At 46.6% G+C, this 23,793-nt stretch overlaps 1 protein-coding gene across 9 annotated transcripts in view; it reads left to right on the top strand.

The window, feature by feature from the left end:
- The first annotated feature begins 262 nt into the window (after positions 1-262).
- Positions 263-23,793, top strand: part of ZNF541 (zinc finger protein 541) — a 53,445-nt gene continuing 29,914 nt past the window's right edge. For 2 of the 9 annotated variants that reach the window (XM_037991898.2, XM_037991900.2), the window contains exons 1-3: positions 270-482; positions 1,534-1,683; positions 18,622-19,023. In XM_037991898.2, the coding sequence (XP_037847826.1) occupies positions 18,717-19,023 (307 nt within the window). In that variant the 5' untranslated portion in view covers positions 270-482; positions 1,534-1,683; positions 18,622-18,716. Of the gene's footprint in view, positions 1,684-18,621; positions 19,024-23,793 lie in introns of those variants that run through there. The other 7 variants (XM_037991896.2, XM_037991899.2, XM_037991901.2 and 4 more) reach the window with 6 other exon arrangements.

Genomic DNA, 23,793 nt, shown 5'->3' on the forward strand with positions numbered 1-23,793 from the left:
CAGCCACCCAGCGGCCGCCACCGCGTTCTAACACCGCCCACCAGGAACAATGGCTGGAGCAGAGGCTCCCGGGACTCTCGGCCTCCGGGTGCGGATCCTGGGGGACTGGCCCCTCCCCCCGCCGCCGCTCCCCGGTTCCCTCTTCTCACTCTCCGCCCTCAACCGCCCTCCTCCCAAAATGGCGACCAACCGCCTCCTTTCCCGCCCGCGGCAAGCCCCGCCCCTCGGAGGAGCAGCCGAGAGCGCGCGGCCAGGAGGCACGCGCCGGGAGCCCGGGCGGTGCGCGGCGGGCGCGAGGCCGCTCTGGGAGGCGTGAGGTGGCCCGTGGTCACGTACGCGCGCCCGCGCCGCGTGTGAGCGAGGAGATCCGGGGGTGGGCCGGCCTGCGCGTGCGCTCCGGGCGGCGCAGGGAAGGCGGGAGGCCGCTGGGAGCCCCGCGAGGCGCCAGGCGCGAGGCCCGGCGCGCGAGCCCCCGGGGGCGGGTAAAACCCGGTTGCTGCTGCCCCTGCCCCTCCCTTTCCTCCCTATCCCCCATTCTTATTCTTTCCTCCTTTTTCAGTCCCTCCCCCTTTTTACAATCTCATTCGTTTCTTTATTTCTTTTTTTAGGGGGCCCCGTCTGCCTTTCGAGAGGCGCAGCAGGAGCGGCGGGCGCCCCTCACCCCGCGTCACGCACGCACCTTCTGCATCCCAACAGCTCCGGGCCCCGCTGCACCCCACAGGCCCTTCCCCCTTGGAGAAGACCCTCCTCAGGAGCCCCTGGCCCGCTGCACCCCCTTTTCTTTCCCACTCCGTCCCCCCGGGCCTCAACTGCCCCCTCGCAGCCCCCCAGCTCGCGCCGCGAGCCCTACCCGACCTCCGCACCTTCTGCATCTCGACCTTGCATTCGCTGGCCCCTTCCAGGCCCCTTCTGCTCAAAACCCCCTTCCTCCTCCATAGTCCCACTTTGGGGCACCCAGATTTGTCCCGTTTTAGGATCTGCCAGCAAAACTCCAAATCTCTCCTCCCTTCCTTGACATGCCCCTCCCCCTCCTTTAGGAAACTTCCTTTAGCGCCAAAAAAAGAAAAAAAATTAATCCAGTTTTTTTTTTTTTTTTTCATCCATTCAGGATCACTTTCCAGCAAACTTTTTTTCTTCACACCTAGAGTGCCCCTTTTTGGAATATGTTTTCACTTAGAACAAACCAACTCATTCCTTCCAGTTTCTCTCTCGTCTAATGTTTATATTTTCAGTCCTCCTCCCCTACCCCCAACTGTCCAGCAAATATCCTTCTTTTATCACCAGTTCTGCCCTAATTAAGCTTCTCCCAGTAAAATTCTCTAGGTCTCTTCCCAGGGGGGAGAAATAAGGAAAGAAGGAACAATTATTTCCTCTTATCAAAAAAATCTTTCCTCCCCACTCACATCTCCCTTGTTGATACTGCTTTCTGCCTTTTTCCAAAAATTGTTACTCTTCTCCAATTTCACATCTGTGTTCTTGTTTCTTTGCCACCCAAGTCCTGACTGCTTCTTCCTTCCCACCACCTGCTTTCAGGGCAAAAGAAATTGAGAGTGTCCTGCGTTTACCACTCAGCGTTCCAGGAGGACATATCCAATGGTCTGCTTGTCACCTGAACCCCCTCCCTGTGGGGCCTAAACGGGGGGGTCCTCCTGTTCCCTGGAGATTCACTCACTTGCTCTTCTGGTGAGTTTCCTTCCTTTGCACATCTGCTTTGTTGGATAGATGTCTTTCTTTTTCAAGAGGGTTTCTAAGCAATCCCAAAGTTCGTACTAATGGTGAGATCATAGAAGTTACTGCTTTGGAGAAGTAAAATAGGGAAAAGGGCTGTTTATTGTGCATGTTGACCAGTTAGGAGGAGTGCAGACAGATTGATGTGTGTTTCTTTATTGACATTTATTGCAAAAAACGTTTTTCCTTCCCTAGCTCAGGGTAGCAACTCCGATACTTACAGGTAAGGCACAGGTAAATGGAAGAAGTAAGGATTGTTGTGAACCAAAGATTGTATGTCCCATCCAAGTGATGCCAGTCAGTGGAAATGCCAGGCCAGTGTTGCCAGAACTTTTTATTTCTTTGAGAAAAGGCCAGAAAACTATCCTTAGTTTTTGGTTTATTCTGATTTGTGTTTGTTTGTTTTGTTTTTTTTGAGACGGAGTCTTGCTCTGTCGCCCAGGCTGGATTGCAGTGGTTGATCTCAGCTCACTGCAACCTCCACCTCCTGGGTTCAAGCAATTTTCTGCCTCAGTCTCCCTAGTAGCTGGGATTACAGGCACCTGCCACCAGGCCCAGCTAATTTTTTTTATATTTTTAGTAGAGACAGGGTTTCACTATGTTGGCCAGGCTGGTCTTGAACTCCCAACCTTGTGATCCACCCACCTCGGCCTCCCAAAGTGCTGGGATTACAGGCATGAGCCACCGCGCCCGGCTGAAACCTTCTGATTTTTAAATGCTGGTAACACATTTGGTAACTTAAGAATTAAATAAGACAGTGTAGGCCAGGCACAGTGGCTCATGCCTATAATCCCAGCACTTTGGGAGGCGGAGGCGGGCAGATCACCTGAGGTCAGGAGTTTGAAACCAGCCCTGGCCAACATGGTTAAACCCTGTCTCTACTAAAAATACAAAATAGTAGTTGGGTGTGGTGGCAGGTGCCTGTAGTCCCAGCTACTGGGAAGGCTGAAGCATGAGAATTGCTTGAACCTGGGAGGTGGAGCTTGCAACGAGTGGAGATCGTGCCACTGCACTCCAACCTGGGTAACAGAGCGAGACTCCATCTCAAAAAAAAAAAAAAAAAAAGGCAGCGTAGGGAACTTATATGCCTGCCAGCCACCACTTTGGAATTTTCAGTTTCGGGTTACTTTCTGTTAGATGCACGTCTGCTTGGGCCTATGTGTACATGCAGGACTTTTTCTTATTGGAACAGCAGTTCTGAAACATTTGCTTTTTTTTGAGATGGAGTCTCGCTTTGTCGCCCAGGCTGGAGTGCAGTGGTGCAATCTCGGCTCACCACAACCTATGCCTTTTGGGTTCAAGCAGTTCTCCTGTCTTAGCCTCCCAAGTAGCTGGGACTACAGATGCGTGCTACCACGCCTGGCTAATTTAAAACTTTTGCTCTTAAGACCCCTTTGCACTTAAAAATTATTGAAGGCTGTAGAGAATTTTTGTTTATGTAAACTTTATCTACTTGCATTTGCTGTGTTAGAAGTTTAAACTAATAAACTTTCAAAATATTTAATTGATTTTAGAAGGGCGATAATAAACCCATTATATATAAACAAAATAACAAAATGAGCTTTTTTTTTTTAAAGACTGAGTCTTGCTCTATCGCCCACGCTGGGGTGAAGTGGCATTATCTCAGCTCACTGCAAACTACCTCCCAGGTTCAAGTGATTCTCATGCCTCAGCCTCCTGAGTACCTGGGATTACAGGTGCTCACCACCATGCCCAGCTAATTTTTGTATTTTTAGTAGAGTTGGGGTTTCACCATGTTGGCAAGACTGGTCTCAAACTCCTGGCCTCCAGTGATCTGCCTGCCTTGGCCTCCCAAAGTGCTGGGATTACAGGCATGAACCACCACTCCCAGCCAAAATGGACTTCCATCACCCAGGCTGGAGTGCAGTGCTTGATCTCGGCTTGCTGCAAGCTCCGCCTCCCAGGTTCACGCCATTCTCCTGCCTCAGCCTCCCAAGTAGCTGGGACTACAGGCGCCCGCCTCCATGCCTGGCTAATTTTTTGTATTTTTAGTAGAGGCAGGATTTCACATTGTTAGCCAGGATGGTCTCAATCTCCTGACCTCATGATCCACCTGCCTTGGCCTCCCAAAGTGCTGGGATTGCAGGTGTGAGCCACTGTGCCTCGCCCAAAAGACTTTTTTGAGACGGAGTCTCGCTCTGTCGCCCAGACTGGAGTGCAGTGGCCAGATCTCAGCTCACTGCAAGCTCCGCCTCCCGGGTTTACGCCATTCTCCTGCCTCAGCCTCCGGAGTAGCTGGGACTGACTACAGGTGCCCGCCACCTCGCCCGGCTAGTTTTTTGTATTTTTAGTAGAGACGGGGTTTCACCGTGTTAGCCAGGATGGTCTCGATCTCCTGACCTCGTGATCCGCCCGTCTCGGCCTCCCAAAGTGCTGGGATTACAGGCTTGAGCCACCGCGCCCGGCCAAGACTTTTTAAATTAAAAAACTGTTTCAGAAAAATTTAGACGAGTGGCATTGATTTATATTTTCACAGTCATCTGAATTTTCCTCCCTACCTCCTCATTCAGTCTCTTGAGATACCACATGTCTTGTAGCCTCTGGAAAGCTTCACTGAGAGTGAAAAAGGCAGATAATGTCTGAATGTAATTATGAAAATAGTTTTGATATGGCAGACTCCCCAAAAGATTCTTGAGGACCCCAAAGGGTCCCCCCCATTCACCTAACCATGAAAATTGCTCTTCTAGGTTTTAGGGTTTGTTTGCATATTCTGCTAGGATCAGCTTTTGGGGAGAAACTTTGATGTGTGTTTTCCTACTTCAGTTAACTCTGTATGGATTTTCCTTTGAGAGTATCCTTCTGATTTTTCTTTTTCTTTTTTTTTTTGAGATGGAGTCTCACTATGTCACCCAGACTGGAGTGCAGTGGCACGATCTCAGCTCACTGCAACCTCCTCCTCCTGGATTTAAGGGATTCTCCTGCCTCAGCCTCCCAAGTAACTGGGATTACAGGCGCACCACCACGCCCAGCTAATTTTTTGTATTTTTAATAGAGACGGGGTTTCACCACGTTGGCCAGGCTAGTCTTGAACTGAATTGCCCGCCTTGGCCTCCCAAAGTGCTGGGATTAGAGGCATGAGCCACCGTGCCCGGCCGGAGAAAACAACTTTACCTTCTGGTTAAGATTAGATATTGGTTACATGACTGTAGGAGGGAGTCTTTGTGCTTTGCTTTGCTTTGCTCTTTTCTTTTCTCCTTTCTTTTCTTGAGACAGGGTTTTGCTCTTTGCCCAGGCTGGAGTGCTGTGATATGATCATGGCTCACTGGAGCCTCGACCTCCCAACATCAAGCAATCCTTCTGCTTCAGCCTCCCGAGTAGCTGGGACCACAGGTGTGCACCACCACACCTGGCTAGTTTTTAATTTTTTTGTAGTGATGGGAGGGGGAGGGTCTCACTTTGTTGCCTGGGCTGGTCTTGAACTCCTGGACTCAAGCAATCCTCCTACCTAGGCCTCAGAAAGTGCTTGGATTACAGGTGAGTACCGTCTTGTCCAGCTGGAAGTCTTTATTGATTGTTCTACTTAAGAATGTAGGCACGGGGCCGGGCGCGGTGGCTCAAGCCTGTAATCCCAGCACTTTGGGAGGCCGAGACGGGTGGATCACGAGGTCAGGAGATCAAGATCATCCTGGCTAACCCGGTGAAACCCCGTCTCTACTAAAAAATACAAAAATCTAGCCGGGCGAGGTGGCGGGCGCCTGTAGTCCCAGCTACTCGGGAGGCTGAGGCAGGAGAATGGCGTGAACCCGGGAGGCGGAGCTTGCAGTGAGCTGAGATCCGGTCACTGCACTCCAGCCTGGGCGACAGAGCGAGACTCCGCCTCAAAAAAAAAAAAAAAAAAAAAAAGAATGTAGGCACGGAGTGTGAAGCAGGAGTCCCAGTCTCAAGTGTGTAATAATAGCATAGTGGAGTAGCCAAGGGTAAGGCTTTCAAAATTAGACTACCCAGGGTTGAATCCTAACTCTGGTTTTGGGCAAGTTACTCAACTTCTCTGGACTATTTAGCTCATTGGTGAAATAGGGTTAATAATACAGTACATGCCTCAAAGAAGTATTGTGGGAATTAAATATAATGATATATAAGTGATTACATGAATACCTGGCATGTCATAAAGCCTCAATAAATGTTCACTGTTATTATTCAATGATGAATATTATAAGGGCCAGGCAGGAAGATAAGTGAGGGCTGGGAAAACTGGAGACCGTAAGCCCTTTCTAGAAGTGCCATTTGTCCCTCAAGTCTACTTTGTTGTTAACTGTGAAGGAATGTCAAATCTAATCATTTTCAAGAGAAACCAGAAATCCATATAGGAAGGTGAAATCTCCCCATTTGAAAAAAAATGGTGACTAATCCAATTTGTGGAAACACTGTGTAGGCCAAAGAGTCTATAGTTTACAATAATATTTGGAGTGGAGGCTGGGTGCAGTGGCTCATACCTGTAATACCAGCACTTTGGGAGGCTAAGGTGGGTGGATCATGAGGTCAGGAATTTGAGACCAGCCTGGCCAACATAGTGCAACCCTGTCTCTACTAAAAATACAAAAACTATCTGAGTGTGGTGGTGTGCGCCTGTAGTCTCAGCTACTCGGAAGGCTGAGGCAGGAGAATCACGTTAACCCGGGAGGCGGAGGTTGCAGTGAGTCAAGGCCATGCTATTGCGCTCCAGCCTGAGTGACAGAAACAGACTCCAACTCAGGGGAAAAAAAAAAAAAATTGGAGTGAGAAAATAAGGAAGGAAATTGCAGGCTGGGTGCAGTGGTTCGAGCCTGTAATGCCAGCACTTTGGGAGGCCGAGGAGGGTGGATTGCTTGAAGGCAGGAGTTCAAGGCCAGCCTGGCCAACATGGCAAGACCCTGTCTCTATTAAAAATACAAAAATTAGCCAGGTGTGGTGGTGCATGCCTGCAAGCCCAGCTACTCAGGTGGCTGAGATGGGAGAATCGCTTGAATCTGGGAGGTGGAGGTTCTGTGAGCCAAGATCACGCCACTGCACTCCAGCCTGGATGACAGAGTGAGACCCTGTCTCAAAAAATAAAATAAAATAAGATAAGATAACGTAAGATAAAATAAAATAAAGGAAATTGCATAGCTAGGGTGAAAGCTGCAAGTCACTCTTCTCGACTCCCAAGCACCTGCTGTTACTCAGATTTGATGACCCTCTCCTTGGTAACATGGATGCAGAGAAAGAAGGTAGAAGGTGGTGCTTGGGAGGTGGGGGAAATGGTGGCAGAACAGTGGTTGGAGCTTTTCAAAGAGGAAAAGAGGTGGCACAATGGAATTCTGTCACTCATAAATGAAAAGGATGCTGAGAGCCTTCTGTGGTCAAAGTTCTGTGCTAGGCAAGATACTGTGAGAAGTTTAGACACCTAACGACCTAACGCCGAGTCCCAGCCATCCTAGAGCTCAGAGTCTGGGAAAAATAGAACTTTAAAGATGATTAACTTCTTAGATAATTTAGAATAAATGTTAAGTGGATTGTTACACAAGTTCTTGTCAGGGTTTAGAGGAGGGAGAAATTAATCTCAGACTTTGTTATGTTGGGAGTGTTCTCTATAGTGGAGGTGACATGTAAGCCTGAGTTTGGAGGATTTCATTTGGAGGGTCATAAACTCAGATGCCTCCAGAGGCCTGGCAGGGCACAGAAATCAGTGAGCTGAGAGACTGTGGGAGAACAGGGAGTGGTAGGGGCTGTGGCAAAGTGGAGCGTTGCATGCCCTGTCTAAAGGTGGCTGCAGCTTCTCAGCTCAACCAATTGTTGCCTTGCAGGAATGTGGACTCAGCATTGACAGATCTTCTGATTTTTTCTTTCAGATTTTTAAATAGAAGTTAGAAAGCCTAAGTTGAATGAGAAATCTCTAGATTTGCAGCGCGTGATGTGGTAGCCATTAGCCGCTTGTACCTGTTTAAGTTTAACTGGCCGGGCGCGGTGGCTCACGCCTGTAATCCCAGCACTTTGGGAAGCTGAGGAGGGCTGATCATTTGAGGTAAGGAGTTCGAGACCAGCTTGGCCAACATGGTGAAACCCCATCTCTACTGAAAATACAATAGTTAGCTGGGCATGGTGGCGGGCACCTGTAATCCCCAGCTACTTGGGGGGCTGAGGCAGGAGAATCACTTGAGCCCGGGAGGTGGAGTTTGCAGTGACCTGAGATTGCACCACTACACTCCAGCCTGGGTGACAGAGCGAGACTTCGTCTCTAAATAAATAAATAAATTTAACTAGAATAAAGAGTTTAGTTCCTCGGGGTGTTAGCTGCATTTCTGTGCTCACCTGCTGCATGTGGCTAGAGACTGCAGTACTGGGCAGTGCAGGCTGAGTAACACTGCATCTCTGTGCTCACTTGCTGCACGTGGCTAGAGACTGCAGTACTGGGCAGTGCAGGCTGAGTAACACAGGAAGTACTTTTGGATAGTGATGCTCTAGTGCTCTCTCCATCTATTTTTCTGTTTTTTGTTTTATTTTATTTACTTATTTATTTTTGAGATGGAGTCTGGCTTTGTCACCAGGCTGGAGTGCAGTGGCATGATCTCGACTCACTGCAACCTCCGCCTCCCGGGTTCAAGCAATTCTCCTGCCTCAGCCTCCTGAGTAGCTGGGACTACAGGCAAGTGCCACCACGCCCAGCTAATTTTTGTAGTTTTGATAGAGACGGGGTTTCATTATATTGGTCAGGCTGGTCTTGAACTCCTGACCTCAGGTAATCTGCCCGCCTTGGCCTCCCAAACTGGTGGGATTACAGGCGTGAGCCACCGTACCTGGCCCCATCTATTTTTTAACTGAATAACTAATTGAAACATATTTGAATATATTGCAGACTAAATGAAATATATTTGTAAATCAGATGGGCATTCAGATTGATCCCTCCCCTCCAAACAACACCACAGTAAATATGATTTATCTATTGTGGATTTACTTCTACCGTCTAGAATCTTATGATAGGTTACTTTCCCAAAGGGTTGTAGCATTTCTTAGGAGAATCCTTTGATTCCCCACACCCCCACCAGTCATGGAATGATGGCCCTTTTTTTTTTTTTTTTTTTTTTGAGATGAAATCTCACTCTGTCACCCAGGCTGGAGTGCAGTGGCACAATCTTGGCTCACGGGTCCAAGAGATTCTTGGGCCTCAGCCTCCTGAGTAGCTGGGGTTACAGACACCCGCCACCATTCCCGGCTAATTTTTGTTATTTTTAGTAGAGACGGGGTTTCACCATGTTGGCCAGTCTGGTCTCAAACTCCTGACCTCAAGTGATTCGCCCACTTCAGCTTCCCAAAGTGCTGGGATCACAGACGTGAGCCACTGCACTGGGATGATAGCATTTCTTTAAAAGAAAAAAAAATAAAAATTGCTTTGGATCCCCAATGTTGACTTAAATTGTTTTAAAACTATTAAGGCATCAATGATGATAGAACAAGGCATAAGTTCCTGAAGCGTACATTTCCTGTGCAGCTATAAAGCCAAAATCAATTCGCAAATTAAATACAAACAAATCTACCAAACCGATGTAATTTGAATTACAAACATTAATTTAATGAGAGGGATACCATTTCCTGAAACTTAACTGCCCCTTGAAACAATTACTTTGCTGACTGCCACCCTGGGCCCGTTTGGGTTTAGCAGGCCCTGTGAGGTCTCAATTCTCCCATCCCTTGTCTCAATTTGAACTGCAGCAAAACCTCCGTTTGTACTGTGATGCCAGCTGGCCTCTAGTAGAGCCCAAAGGCCTTATTATGAGCTAAATCCCCCTCCATCCTCTTCTTGTTAGCCTGAAGCAATTAAAGTAGTCCTTTTTGGCATGAGTGCGATCATAAACACACCCAGGCATTGAAACCACATGGTAGTACTCAGTTACAAGGGAGTCCTCTAATGATCCAGAGGTACTGGGTTTTTCTTTTTTTAATTTTTTATTTCCATAGATTTTGGGAGAATAGGTGGTATTCAGCTATATGAGTAAGTTCTTTAGTCATGATTTGTAAGATTTTGGTGCACCCATCGCCCAAGCAGTATACACTTAACCCAATTTGTAGTCTTTTATCCCTCACCCCCTCCCACCCTTTCCCCCCTGAGTCCCTAAAGTCCATTGTATCATTTTTATACCGTTAATCCTCACAGCTTAGCTCTCATTTATAAAGTGAGAACATACGATGTTTGATTTCCCATTCCTGAGTTCCTTCACTTAGAAGAAGAGTAGTCTCCAGTTCAATCCAGGTTGCTGCAAATGCCATTATTTCGTTCCTTTTTATGGCTGAGTAGTATTCCGTCTCATATATATATATATTTCTTTATCTGCTCCTTGGTTGATGGTGGGCATTTGGGCTGGTTCCATATTTTTGCAATTGCAAATCGTGCTGCTCTAAACGTGTGTGCAAGTATCTTTTTTGTATAATGACTTCTTTTTCTCTGAGTAGATACTCAGGAGTGGGATTGCTAGATCAAATGGTAGTTCCACTGTTAGTTCTTGAAGGAGTCTCCACACTGTTTTCCATAGTGGCTGTACTAGTTTACATTCCCACTAGCAGTGTAGAAAGGTTTCCTGTTCACCGCATCCATGCCAACATCTGTTATTTTTTGATTTTTTGATTATGGCCATTCTTGCAGGAGTAAGGTGGTATCATAACTACTGTGGTTTTGATTTGCATTTCCCTGATCGTTACAGATGTTGAGCATTTAAATGAAAACACAAAATGATAAAATTCTTGGAAAGAGTATTTGGGTCCTTGGGAATGTCTGCCAGGTTGCAGGAGACCGTAAACTCTGCCTTGCAAGGACTAGCGGGGAGTTTTGCACCTAGAAGGTGCTAAAACTCTTGTTGAATTGATTTGTTGACAGAGTAAAAGGAAGCTCAGTATCGGCAGAGGTGGTTTTGCTTTACTGTCTGGAGAAGGATATAAATATCAAAGCATGGCTTTTGGATTTTTGGCTTGCCTGTCTGAGGTAGTAACCCGACCAATTTGTTCTGTGGACTATGGGAGTATATTGGAAAGCAGGTGATACGGCCTTGGGGAGTCCAGAGACATTCTTCCCCTGACCCAGCACCTTATGTGTTTTGTAGTTTAATAGGAGCAGTGCAGTATACAGTTTAGTTTATAGGGAATCAGTACTGTGTAATGGGCAAGACCATTAGTGCTAATGTCAAAATATCTGGGTTTAAGATCTGGCTGTTAGGTTTTGACTTTGGACAAATTAATCTCTCTTTCCTTATTTGTAAAAGGGAAGTAATACTACAACCTAGGTTTTTGTGAGAAGTAAGTTAATGCATATAAAGCAGTTGGTATGATACCCAACGTGGAGAAAGTGCTTAATAAATACGATTTTTAGGCCAGGTGCGGTGGTTCATGGCCTGTAATCCCAGCACTTTGGCAGGCCGAGGCTGGTGGATCACCTGAGGTCAGGAGTTTGAGACCCGCCTGACCAAAATGGTGAAACCCTATCTCTACTAAAAGTACAAAAATTTGCCGGGCGTGGTGGTGGGTGCCTGTAATCCCAGCTACTCGGAGGCTGAGACAGGAGAATTACTTGAACCTAGGAGGCAGAGGTTACAGTGAGCCAAGATTGCGCCACTGTACTCCAGCCTAGGGGACAGAGCAAGACTCCGTCTCAAAAAAAATATATATATATGATTTTTATTCACTTGTTTTTATTACTGGGAGATGCAGGAGGAGATGGGTTTTTTCCCATCATGGAGTAGTGAAAACAGTTTATAGCAGCACTGTAGCAGAAACTGTGGAATTGGTGGAGTTTGAATTTGGCTTACAGAGCCATACTCCTCTCCCTGATTTTCTGGAAACCCAAAAAGCCCTGAGAATCCTGTGGCATCTCAAATATCATCTGGTGGCCAAACCTGACCTTACATGTTGCTTTTCACAGCCTTTATTTCACGTACGCTGAGTGGTCATAGGTAATGATGCAGAAATAATCATTTGGTTACCAGGTACTGCCCCAAACCCCACTGGAGGTTACTTAAAATACAGGGTATGCATTGATTTACACTTCTAAAACCCCCTCAAATTATGAAATTCAGTTGGGTCTCAGAGTTGTATATGGGATTATGGACCTGTATCTGACTTTAAATTTTTGCTGCCTCAATAGGCTGCATACACACAGACACGCAGATAGACAGATAACATGCAACACAGACATTGCAGGTGCAGTGGTTCTATTACATATCAACATGAAAAGTTATTAGAAAGCAGAAACTGGTGGCCTAGAAATCTAGTCCCAAACTCCCGTTATTCCAATATACACTAGATTTGTTATCAGTGAGTCATGAAGCATTTCTTAAACGTCTAGGTGTGAGCAGAATTTTTCACAATAGCCCAAAAATGGAAGCAACCCAAATGTTGATCAACAGGAGAGCAGATAAACACAATGTGGTCTCTCTAGACAGGGGAACCTTATTCAGCCCTGGAAAAAATGGAGGAGTGACATGGCTGCAGTATGGGTGAACCTTGAAAACGCTGTGCTTAGTGAAAGAAGCCAGACACAGAAGGTCACAGGTCATCTGATTCCATTTGTGTGAGAGGGCCCTCTGAAGGGGCCATGCTTCTTTGTTTGCATGACTCGTAATTTTTTGCTGGAAAACTCGACCTTCTCATTTTTCTCAAGGTTTCATGATTCGAAAACTGGACATTTTGTCTGTTTCTTTGTTTTTGTTTGTTTTTTTGAGATGGAGTCTCAGTCTGTCATACTCTCAACTCACTGCAGACTCCACCTCCCGGATTCAAGTGATTCTCCTGCCTCAGTCTCCTGAGTAGCGGGAATTACAGGTGCACACCACCACACCAAGCTAATTTTTGTATTTTTAGTAGAGACGGAGTTTCACCATGTTGGCCAGGCTGGTCTTGAACAACTGACCTCAAGTTATCCGCCCTCCCGGACCTCCCAAGCCAGTTACAGGCTTGAGCTACTGTGCCTGGCCTGTTTTTGTCTTTTTTGGAGACACAGCCTTACTCTGTTGCCCAGGCTGGAGTGCAGTGGCATGATCTTGGCTCGCTGCAGCCTCCACCTCCCGAGTTCAAGCGATTCTCCTGCCTCGGCCTCCCATGTAGGTGAGATTGCAAGTGCCTGCCACCACAGCCAGCTAATTTTTATTTATTTATTTATTTATTTATTTATTTATTTATTTTTTATTTTTTATTTTTTATTTTTTTTTGAGACGGAGTCTGGCTCTGTCGCCCGGGCTGGAGTGCAGTGGCCGGATCTCAGCTCACTGCAAGCTCCGCCTCCCAGGTTTACGCCATTCTCCTGCCTCAGCCTCCCGAGTAGCTGGGACTACAGGCGCCCGCCACCTCTCTCGTCCGGCTAGTTTTTTGTATTTTTTAGTAGAGACGGGGTTTCGCCGTGTTAGCCAGGATGGTCTCGATCTCCTGACCTCGTGATCCGCCCGTCTCGGCCTCCCAAAGTGCTGGGATTACAGGCTTGAGCCACCGCGCCCGGCCTTATTTATTTTTTGAGATGGAGTCTTGCTCTGTCACCCAGGCTGGAGTGCAGTGGCGTGATCGCCGCTCACTGCAAGCTCCGCCTCCTGGGTTCATGCCATTCTCCTGCCTCAGCCTCCCGAGTAGCTGGGACTACAGGCGCCCGCCACCTCGCCCAGCTAGTTTTTTGTATTTTTTAGTAGAGACAGGGTTTCACTGTGTTAGCCAGGATAGTCTCGATCTCCTGACCTCATGATCCGCCCATCTCAGCCTCCCAAAGTGCTGGGATTACAAACTTGAGCCACCATGTCCGGCCGCTAATTTTTATATTTTTAGTAGGGACGGGGGTTCGCCACGTTGGCCAGGCCAGTCTTGAACTCCTGACCTCAGGTGATCTGCCCGCCTTGGCCCCCCAAAGTGCTGGGATTACAGGCGTCAGCCACCGCGCCCAGCGTTTTATGCAATTTTGCATATTGCAGTCTGGTCTCTCTGGGAATGGGATCCTTCCTTTCTTCCCTGTCCTCAGGCTTGGTTGTTGCTGCTTATTGTGGGTTGTAACTGTTTGTTTGGTGGCTTTTCTAAGCTATTTTTGTGAAGACTGTGTTCTTTGTGGGGTGTGGTCAGTAGACTGTTGTTAGTTTAGTGGTCAGCTAGTGACTTAGCAGAGATCTCCTTAAACTCCTGGAGCAAAAAAAAAAAAAACCAGAAAACAAAAACCAAAAAGCTTCCAGTATTTGCAGCGCGGCACTCCTTCCACACTCAGGCAGGCAGTTAACAACCCTACCTTCGCCTTCACTCTGCTTGCAGAGAGCGAAGGTCAGCCAGACGTGAGAGCTTGGAAGCCTTCTCTGGTCCTTTCCAAACATGTGCCCACCCTGAGATGACGCCTTCTAAATTCCCAGGAATATGTGGAAGCTCTTTTTTTATTCATTTGGGTTTTTAAATTTTTTAAAAAATTAATTAATTGTTTTGAGACAGGGTCTCGCTGTGTTGCCCAGACTTGAGTGCAGTGGTGCAATCATAGCTCATTGCAGCCTCCAACTCTCAGGCTCAAGCAATTCACCCTCCTCAGCCTCCCAAGTAGCTGAAACCACAAGCACGTGCCACCATGCCCGGCTAATGAAAAAAATTTTTTTTCATAGAGACAGGGTCTGACTTTGTTATCCAGGTTGGTGTCAAACTCCTGGGCCAAAGTGCTGGGATTACAGGTGTAAGCCACCACACCCAGCCAGAGCTCAGCCTCTGTGTTGTATAGTTTTGTGGGTTTTGACTATGGTTTAATGTCAGATATGCGCCATTAGATTATCATGCAAAAATAGTTTCACTCCTTACCCGCCAAACCACACAACTGCTGATCTTTTTATTGTCTCTATAGTTTTCCTTTTTCCAGAATGTGATATAGTTGGAGTCTCACAGTATGTAGTCTTGTCTTCTTTTTCAGTATGTAATGTTTTCATACTGGCTTCCTTCACTTAGCAATGTGCGTTTAAGGTTCCTCCATGTCATTTTGTGGCTTGATAGCTTATTGTTTTCTATTGCTGAAGAACATTCCATTGTCTGGATGTTCCACAGTTTGTTGATCCATTCACCTATTGAGGGATGTCTTGACTGCTTCCAGTTTGGGGCAGTTATGAACAAAGCTGCTCTAAACATGTGTGTGCAGGCTTTTGTGTGGACTGAAGTTTTCAGCTCAGTTGGGTGGATGCCTAGGAGTATAGTTGCTGGATTGCATGATAAGATTTTATACATATATATATTACAATCATCAAATAGATGCAGAAAAAAATACTATATTTAGCTTTATAAGAAACTGCCAGTGTGGATTTTTTTTTTTTTTTTTTTGAGACAGAATTTTGCCCTTGTCTCCTAGGCTGGAGTGCAGTGGCGCAATCTTGGCTCATTGCAACCTCCGCCGCCCAGGTTCAAGTGATTCTCCTGCCTCAGCCTCCCAAGTAGCTGGGATTACAGGCACCTGCCACGATGCCCAACTAATTTTTGAGTTTTTAGTAGAGACGGGATTTCGCCATGTTGGCCATGCTGGTCTCAAACTCCTGATGTCAGGTGATTCACCTGCCTCGGCCTCCCAAAATGCTGGGATAACAGGCATGAACCACTGCACCTGGTTTATTTTTCAAAGCCTTTATTTCTAACTTCCCAGCTTTTCCTCCCTGGCTTTCAGCATGTCAATTGTTTGCCCCAGTCAATATCTTTTGTGCCAGGCTGCAGCGTCTAGTTCATTTGACTTTAATGTTCGTAACAAACGCCCTGCACGTAGCCATACTGCACCCCAGAGAGTTCCAAGTTAGGCACAAAAAAAGGCAAGATCTTTGCATTAGGCCTTCAGGGAGCCACTGACAGGTCAGACAGACAGACAACCACTGTTCAAGTGATTCTTGTGCCTCAGCCTCCTGACCTCAGGTGATCTGCCCACCTCGGCCTCCCAAAGTGCTGGAATTACAGGCATGAGCCACTGTGCCTGACCGAGTCTTTTATTTCTCACAGTTCTATTCAGAAATTCTGTTTCTTGGACGGGCACGGTGGCTCACGCCTATAATCCCAGCACTTTGAGAGGCTGAGGCAGGTGGATCACAGTGTCTCCTGACACTGTTCAAGATCAGCCTGGCCAAGATGGTGAAACCCGTCTCTACTAAAAATACAAAACAAAATTAGCTGGTCCTGGGGGTGGGTGCCTGTAATCCCAGCTACTCGGGAGGCTGAGGCAGAGAATTGCTTAATCCCAGGAGGAGGAGGATGCAGCAAGCCGAGATTGTGCCACTGCACTCCAGCCTGGGCAACAGAGCGAAACTTCATCTCAAAAAAAAAGAAAGAAATTCTGTTTCTTCTTGAGTCAGTTTTGGTAATTTGTATGTTTCTAGCAATTTGCCCATTTTAATCTGTTATCTAATTTGTTGTATCTAATTTAAATAACTAAGTTAATGTATCTAAGTTATCTAATTTTTTAATTGTCTGAATACAGTTGTTTATAGTATTCTTTTATAGTCCTTTTTATTTTTTCTAAGGTCATTAGTGATGTGTTTCCTCTTTAATTCCTAATTACAGTACTATGAGTCTTTTCTCTCTTTTCCCTGCAGTAAAAGTAAACTCTGCTCCCCCAACCCCCGCCACCCATTTTGGGGGGAATAAATTCTACTAGTTTAGATGTTATGTGGTTTATTTTTCTTCTCTTGGTGGTTAGACTTAGATTCTTCTAGTGTGCAAACTTAAAAGTATGAAGTTATCATCATCTCTTTTTTTTTTCCCAAATGACTCAAAACTTTTAGTCATTTTTTGGACCAGCATCTATAAGGTAGATTCTTAGGCCTTGTGTGTAAAAGTCTATAGGCTCCCAGGCTGAAGTGATCGTCCTGCCTCAGCCTTCTGAATAGCTGGGACTACAGATAGATGCCACCATGCCTGGCTATTATTTTAATTTTTTTTTTTTTTTTTTTTTTTTTTTTGAGATGGAGTCTCGCTCTGTCGCGCAGGCTGGAGTGCAGTGGCGCAATCTCGGCTCACTGCAAGCTCCGCCTCCCGGGTTCACGCCATTCTCCTGCCTCAGCCTCGTGAGTAGCTGGGACTACAGGCGCCTGCCACCACGCCTGGCTACTTTTTTGTATTTTTTAATAGAGATGGGGTTTCACTGTGGTCTCGATCTCCTGACCTTGTGATCCACCCGCCTCGGCCTCCCAAAGTGCTGGGATTACAGGCGTGAGCCACCGCGCCCGGCTATTTTAATTTTTTATAGAAGCCAGTCTTGCTGTGTTGCCCAGGCTGCTCTCAAACTCTTGGCCTCAAGCAATCGTCCCTCCTCTGCGTCCCAAAGTGTTGGGGTTACAGGTGTGAACCCTGGCACCCAGCCTCCTCACTCCCTCTCTCATGCCTGTATGTTGAGCTCAGTGCTGGCTGACTTGTCCTTAGTCCATTGATGATATTCTTATTCTTATCTTCGAGGCTTGTTTCTGTTGAGAAGTTTGCCATCAGGGTAATTGTCATTCTTTTGTAGACTCGTAGAATGCTCGGCTTTGTCATCTCTCACTGTGCTATTTTTTTCTAGTTCTTGGGGGTACTTTTCTAGGCTTGTGTGAAGCTTTTCTTTTCATTTATTTAGTTGTCCTGTGGATGGTTCAGCTCTTCCAGGGCACCAGGCCTCCATTGCCTGGGAACTCAAGGCCCTGTTTCCTTCTCCCACATGTCTGTTATCATCCCAGGTCCCAGCCTCCAGGGCAGCATTCGATAATACAGAATATGAGCCATATATAATCTAAATTTCCTAGAAGCCACGTTATAAAGATAAGCAGATGAAATTAACTTTAATAACATGTTGCATTTAGCCCATTATATAGAAAATATTATCATTGCAGGCTGGGCGCAGTGGCTCACACCTGTAATCCCACCACTTTGGGAGGCCAAGGCAGGTGGATCACCTGAGGTCAGGAGTTTGAGACCAGCCTGGGAATCACGGTGAAACCCCATCTCTACTAAAAATACAAAAATTATCCGGGTGTGGTGGCGTGCGCCTGTAGTCAGTCCCAGCTACTCGGGATGCTAAGGCAGGAGAATCACTTGAACCTGGGAGGTGGAGGTTGCAGTGAGCTGAGATCCTGCCACTGCACTCCAGCCTGGGCAACAGAATGAGACTCCATCTCAAAAAAAAAAAGAAAAAATATTATCATTCCACATTTAATCTGTGTAGAAACTTATTAAATTGACATTTTTTTGGTACTAAGTTTTCCAAATCCAGGTTATATTTTGTACTCACAGCCTGTCTCAATTCAGGCCAATCACATTTCAAGTGCTTCACAGGGCCATGTGTGTTGGTTCACGCCTGTAATCCTAGCACTTTGGGAGGCCAAGGTGGGAGGATCACATGAGCCCAGGAGTTCAAGACAAGCCTGGGCACCATAGTGAGACCCCATATCTTAAAAAAATGTATTATCCATTTTTCATTTGATATCAGTAAAAAATGAAAAGTACTTCATAGCCACATGGAGCTAGTGGCCACCATATTGGACAAATGGCTCTAGGCCCTGTATCTGATTCTGATTTTCCCCTGGGGCCTGCGTGAGCTTACACTTCCAGCATTGAGTTTTCTTGTTGCTGCTGGCACTTGGGATTTTTCCTGTCTTTTGACGGAGGCTATGTGTTAAAAAATTATCTTTTGTTATACATGTATATGTTTATAGCTGGAGGAAGAGGTCAGTTCAGTCCACCATGTTGCTGGAAGTACTTTTACTTATTCCTCACAACAACCTTGTGAAGGAGGTACTCCTCTTACACCCAGTTTACAGATGAGGCACCTGGGGCTTGTGGAGCTTAAGTGACTTGCCCAAAGCCACATGACTGTTATGGGGCAGAGAACAGACCCAGATTGAGGTCTGCTTGAATTGCAAGTCTGTGCTCTGCCCACAATGCTGTTTTGCCACCTAATAACCTTCATTCTTCTTCCTGCTTCATTTTCAGGAATTAGTTGCCATCAAGGGCTCTCTCACTGTCTCCTTACATGGTTCTGCTTATCCGGAGAGTAGCTCTTGGCCAAGACCTGTCAGTGGAGAGCCATGGACCAGTACAGCCTTGGAGACGAGGGTGCCCTCCCGTCAGAAATGCACCTCCCTTCATTTTCAGAGAGCCAAGGGCTCAACTGCAGTGACACCCTCAACCGGGATCTGGGTCCCAACACACGAGACCTGCTCTATGCTGGCCTGAGTGGTTTGGACCCAGACCCCAACCTCCCAACACCTGACATATCCGGCGAGGTGCTGGAGGACAACTTAGACACCCTGTCCCTGTACTCGGGGAAGGACAGTGATTCTGTGAAGCTGCTGGAGGAGTATGCAGATTCGGAGTCTCAGGCATCCTTACAAGGTGAGGCTGTCACCTGGGTAGAAAGGCCCTGCAGGATGTTCGACAGTTTCTGTGGCCAGCTAGGGACTGATTCTGCATGGATTGGTTAAGAAAATTTTTCCCTCCTACAGGTGACTTAGGGAACAGTCCCCCTTTTTCCTACTTGGGAACTTTTCCCCAATTATTATTTGTTTGTTTGTTTGTTTTAGGCAGAGTATAGTGGTACGATCTTAGCTCACTGTAACCTCTGGCTTCCGGGTTCAAGTGATTCTCCTGCCTCAGCCTCCCAACTAGCTGGGATTACAGGCACCCACCACCATGTCCGGCTAATTTTTGTATTTTTAGTAGAGATGGGGTTTCATCATATTGGCCAGGCTGGTCTTGAACTCCTGACCTCAACTGATCCTCCCACCTCGGCCTCCCAAAGTTGTGTGATTACAGGCATGAGCCACCACTCTCGGCCCCCAATTCTTTAGTAAAGGAAACAGAACACTCATTCTAGGGAATAATGTTCAGAAACTTAGGTGTTTGGGGATATCCTTATCTTTTGTGTAGTGTGTGGGCAGATGTTAGCATTTACTAAAGACTTTCCTTCCCATTACCACACCCTAGAGGCTGATTTCACATTTTTAGAATGAACTGGGGTCCTGTCCCTTCTGATCTTTGGTTGTCAGACCACCTTAGACCCCAGTGTCTTTATCCATAAAGCGGGTGGACAATAACATCCTCTCTGCCTCCCCCCAGAGTGAAACGAAAGAAGGAACTATTATAAACACAATTCATAGACCTTAAAGCACTGGAGAGATATTCATTGTTGGTTGTTTTTTTTTTTTTGAGACGGAGTCTCTCTCTGTCGCCCAGACTGGAGTGCAATGGCACAATCTCGGCTCATTGCAACCTCTGCCTCCTAGGTTCAAGTGATTCTCCTGCCTCAGCCTCCTGAGTAGCAGGGATTACAAGTGTGTGCCACCATGCCCAGCTAACTTTTGTATTTTTAGTAGAGAAGGGGTTTTACTATGTTTCCCAGTCTGGTCTCGAAGTCCTGAGCTCAAGCAGTCTGCCCACCTTTGGCCTCCCAAAGTGCTTGGGACTACAGGTGTGAGCCACCATGCCTGACCTCACTTGTAAATTTTTAAACACATAGGTGAAGACAGACATACATAGTCTTGCAGAGATAATATTAAGTATGTAATTTCATTTAAGGTGTAAGAGTTTGTGTATTTGCTTTCATATTGAAGGTAGACCTTCATACTGAGGGTCACTGAAATAGCTATTCCATTGGACTGTTAGACCATATTCTTGCTGTTTGGACTGTTAAAGTGTTTCTGTGAACAACTTTGTACATGTTGAGTTTTCTTTTGGATTAGTTCTTTGAATATTTTCCTCAAAGTCAGTTTACCCAGACGGAGCATTAAATAATTTTATAGCTCTGGCCACACATGGTGGCTCATGCCTATAATCCTAGCACTTTGGGAGGCTGAGGCGGGCAGATCGCACGACTGCACTCCAGCCTGGTGAAAGAGCAAGACTCCGTCTCAAAAAAAAAAAAAAAAAAAAAGGCCAGGCGTGGTGGCTCACGTCTGTAATCCCAGCTCTTTGGGAGGCTGAGGCGGGTGGATCACAAGGTCAGGAGATCGAGACTGTCCTGGCTAACACGGTGAAACCCCGTCTCTACTAAAAATACAAAAAATTAGCTGGGCGTGGCAGCGGGCACCTGTAGTCCCAGCTACTCGGGAGGCTGAGGCAGGAGAATGGCGTGAACCCGGGAGGCGGAGCTTGCAGTGAGCGGAGATCGCACCACTGCACTCCAGCCTGGGCGACAGAGCAAGACTCTGTCTCAAAAAAAAAAAAGAATTAACCTGGCATGGTGGTGGGCGCCTGTAATCCCAGCTACTCAGGAGGCTGAGGCAGGAGAATTGCTTGAATCTGGGAGGTGGAGGTTACAGTGAGCTGAGCCACTGTACTTCAGGCTGGGCAACAGAGTGAGACTCTGTCTCAACAAATAAATAAATGTTAAAAAACTGTAGAGCCCTTATAACACTGTTTTCTAAGAAGATGAAGTGACTTCCCAGGCTAGTGCCTCTATTTGCCTGGTTTTCAGCATCCTAGCCAATTTTTTAAAAATTTATTTTATTTTATTAATTAGTTAAGTAATTAATTTACTTATTTTTTGAGACGGAGTCTTGCTTTGTCACCAGGTTAGAGTGCAGTGGCGCAATCTTGGCTCACTGCAACCTCTGCCTCCTGGGTTCAAGCGATTCTCCTGCCTCAGTCTCCCGAGTAGCTGGGATTACAGGCGCCCGCCACCGTGCCTGGGTAATTTTTGTATTTTTAGTAGACATGGGGTTTCACCATCTTGGCCAGACTGGTCTCGAACGCCTGACCTCATGATCCACCCTCCTCAGCCTCCCAAAGTGCTGAGATTACAGGCATAAGCTACCGTGCCCAGCCTCCTTGCCAATTTTTAGAAATGTTTTGTTTTCTAGTTTAATAGTTGCTTTAATAGGCATTTTAAAGTGACTGAAGAGGGCTAAGGACTTTTGCCTGAGGGATCCCGGTTTTTCCTTGTTTGAACTGTTGGAGTTATTTGACTACTCATTATAGTAATTGCTCAGAGGACAAAGATGAAGGCCAAGCAAGTTCCATGACAAATGGCCATAGGCAGGATTGGGAGGATAGTCTAGGCCTCAAGACTCCCAGCCCAGTTTCACTTCTGTTGTGTCTGTCACACTGCATCTCATGAGCCACAGAGAATTTGCACGTTTGGATCCTTTAGAGCAGCCTCCTGCTTTTCCCATGCCCTGGCCCATTGAATTCTTGGGTCCCATCTCCATAGCATCCCTGATAAACGATTATTTCTAAACTTTCCAACCCTTGGCTAAGTGCAGTAGCTCACACACTTTGTCTCAGCACTTTGGGAGGCTGAGGTGGGATGATTGCTTGAGGCGAGAAGTTTCAGACCAGCCTGGCCAACATGGCAAAACCCCGTCTCTACTAAAAATACAAGAATTAGCCTGGCATGGTGGCAGGCGTCTATAATCCCAGCTACTCAGGAGGCTGAGGCAGGAGAATCACTTGAACCCGGGAGGCAGAGGTTGCAGTGAGCCAAGATGGCACCATTGCACTCCAGCCTGGGCAACAGAATGAGGCTCCATCTCAATAAACAAACAAACAAACAAACAAACTTGCCAACTCATAAGGCAGTTTAAGCCAGGTGCTATGTATGGTTCACGCCTGTAATCCCAGCACTTTGGGAGGCAAGTCAGGAGGATTGCGTGAGTCCAGGAGATTGAGACCAACCTGGGCAACATAGTGAGACCCTGTCTCTACAACAAATAACAATTTAAAAATTAGCTGGCAGTGGTGGTGGCCCGTATAGTCCCAGCTGCTCAGGAGGCTGAGGTGGGAGGATCACGTGAGCCCAGGACTTAGAGACTGCAATAAGCTGTGATCACACCATTGTACTCCAGCCTGGGTGACAGAATAAAACCCTGTCTCAAGAAATAAAATTAAAAATTAGCTAGGCATGGTGGTGTGCACCTGTAGTCTCACCTGCTTGGGAGGCTGAGTCAGAAGGACTGGTCACGCCCAGGAGTTCAAGGCTGCAGTGAGCTATGATTGCGTCTGTGAATAACCCCTGCACTCTAGCCTGGACAACATATTGAGACCCCCATCTCTATTAAGAAAATAATAAGAAATAAGAAATTTAAAAGGCAGGCCGGGCTCGGTGGCTCATACCTGTAATCCCAGCACTTTGGGAGGCCGAGGTGGGTGGATCACCTGAGGCCAGAAGTTCGTGACCAGCCTGGCCAACATGGTAAAACCCCATCTCTACTGAAAATACAAAAGTTAGTTGGGCATGATGGTGGGTATCTGTAGTCCCAGCTACTGAGGAGGCTGAGGCTTGAACCTGGGAGGCAGAGGTTGCAGTGAGCCGAGATTGCACCACTGCACTTCAGCCTGGGCAACAGAGTAAGACTCAGTCCCAAAAAAAAAAAAAAAAAAAAAAAGGGCAATCTAATGCACCTTTCAGATCAATCTAAAAGTGGAAAAATCTTTTATTATTCCTTCATCTAATATACAGTTATTGAGTGCCTATGGGTGCCAAAATGGGAACTCTAGCACCTGAGAACACAGCAGTGAGCGAGGCTAAGTCCTTGCATCCATGGCCCTATGTTTCCAGTGGTGTGAGGTCAGCTTCCCCTTAATTTTCATTCACCAAGCCTAGCTCTGTCCCTTGGAGCAAGATAGAAGCAGTCTGCCATCTCCTGTGTACACTGGCCCTTCAGATATTTGAGGATATCTGCCCTCTCCAAACTGAATATTCCCAGTTCCTTTAGCTATTCCTTGGGCTATGTGATTCATAACTATATATTTTATCATTTTATCCAAGGGATACATAAAATGTAAACAATTTACCTATACAAAAAGAGGAAAATAAAACCAGCTCATAATCCTGCTAGTCCATCTGATTCTCTTTCTTTCTTTCTTTCTTTTTTTTTGCTTAGAGTCCCACTGTGTCGCCCAGGCTGGAGTGCAGTGGTGCAATCTCAGCTTACTGCAGCTTCTGCCTCCTGGGTTCAAGCAGTTCTCGTGCCTCAGCCTCCCAGATAGCTGGGATTACAGGCACACACCACCATGCCCAGCTAATTTTTGTATTTTTGGTAGAGACAGGGTTTCACCTTGTTCGCCAGGCTCGTCCTGAACTCCTGATGTCAAATGATCCACCTGCCTCGGCCTCTCAAAGTGCTGGGATTACAGGTGTGAACTACCATGCCCAACCCAGATATT

The sequence above is a fragment of the Chlorocebus sabaeus genome, chromosome 6 (assembly GCF_047675955.1).
Source record: "Chlorocebus sabaeus isolate Y175 chromosome 6, mChlSab1.0.hap1, whole genome shotgun sequence".
Taxonomy (NCBI): domain Eukaryota; kingdom Metazoa; phylum Chordata; class Mammalia; order Primates; family Cercopithecidae; genus Chlorocebus; species Chlorocebus sabaeus.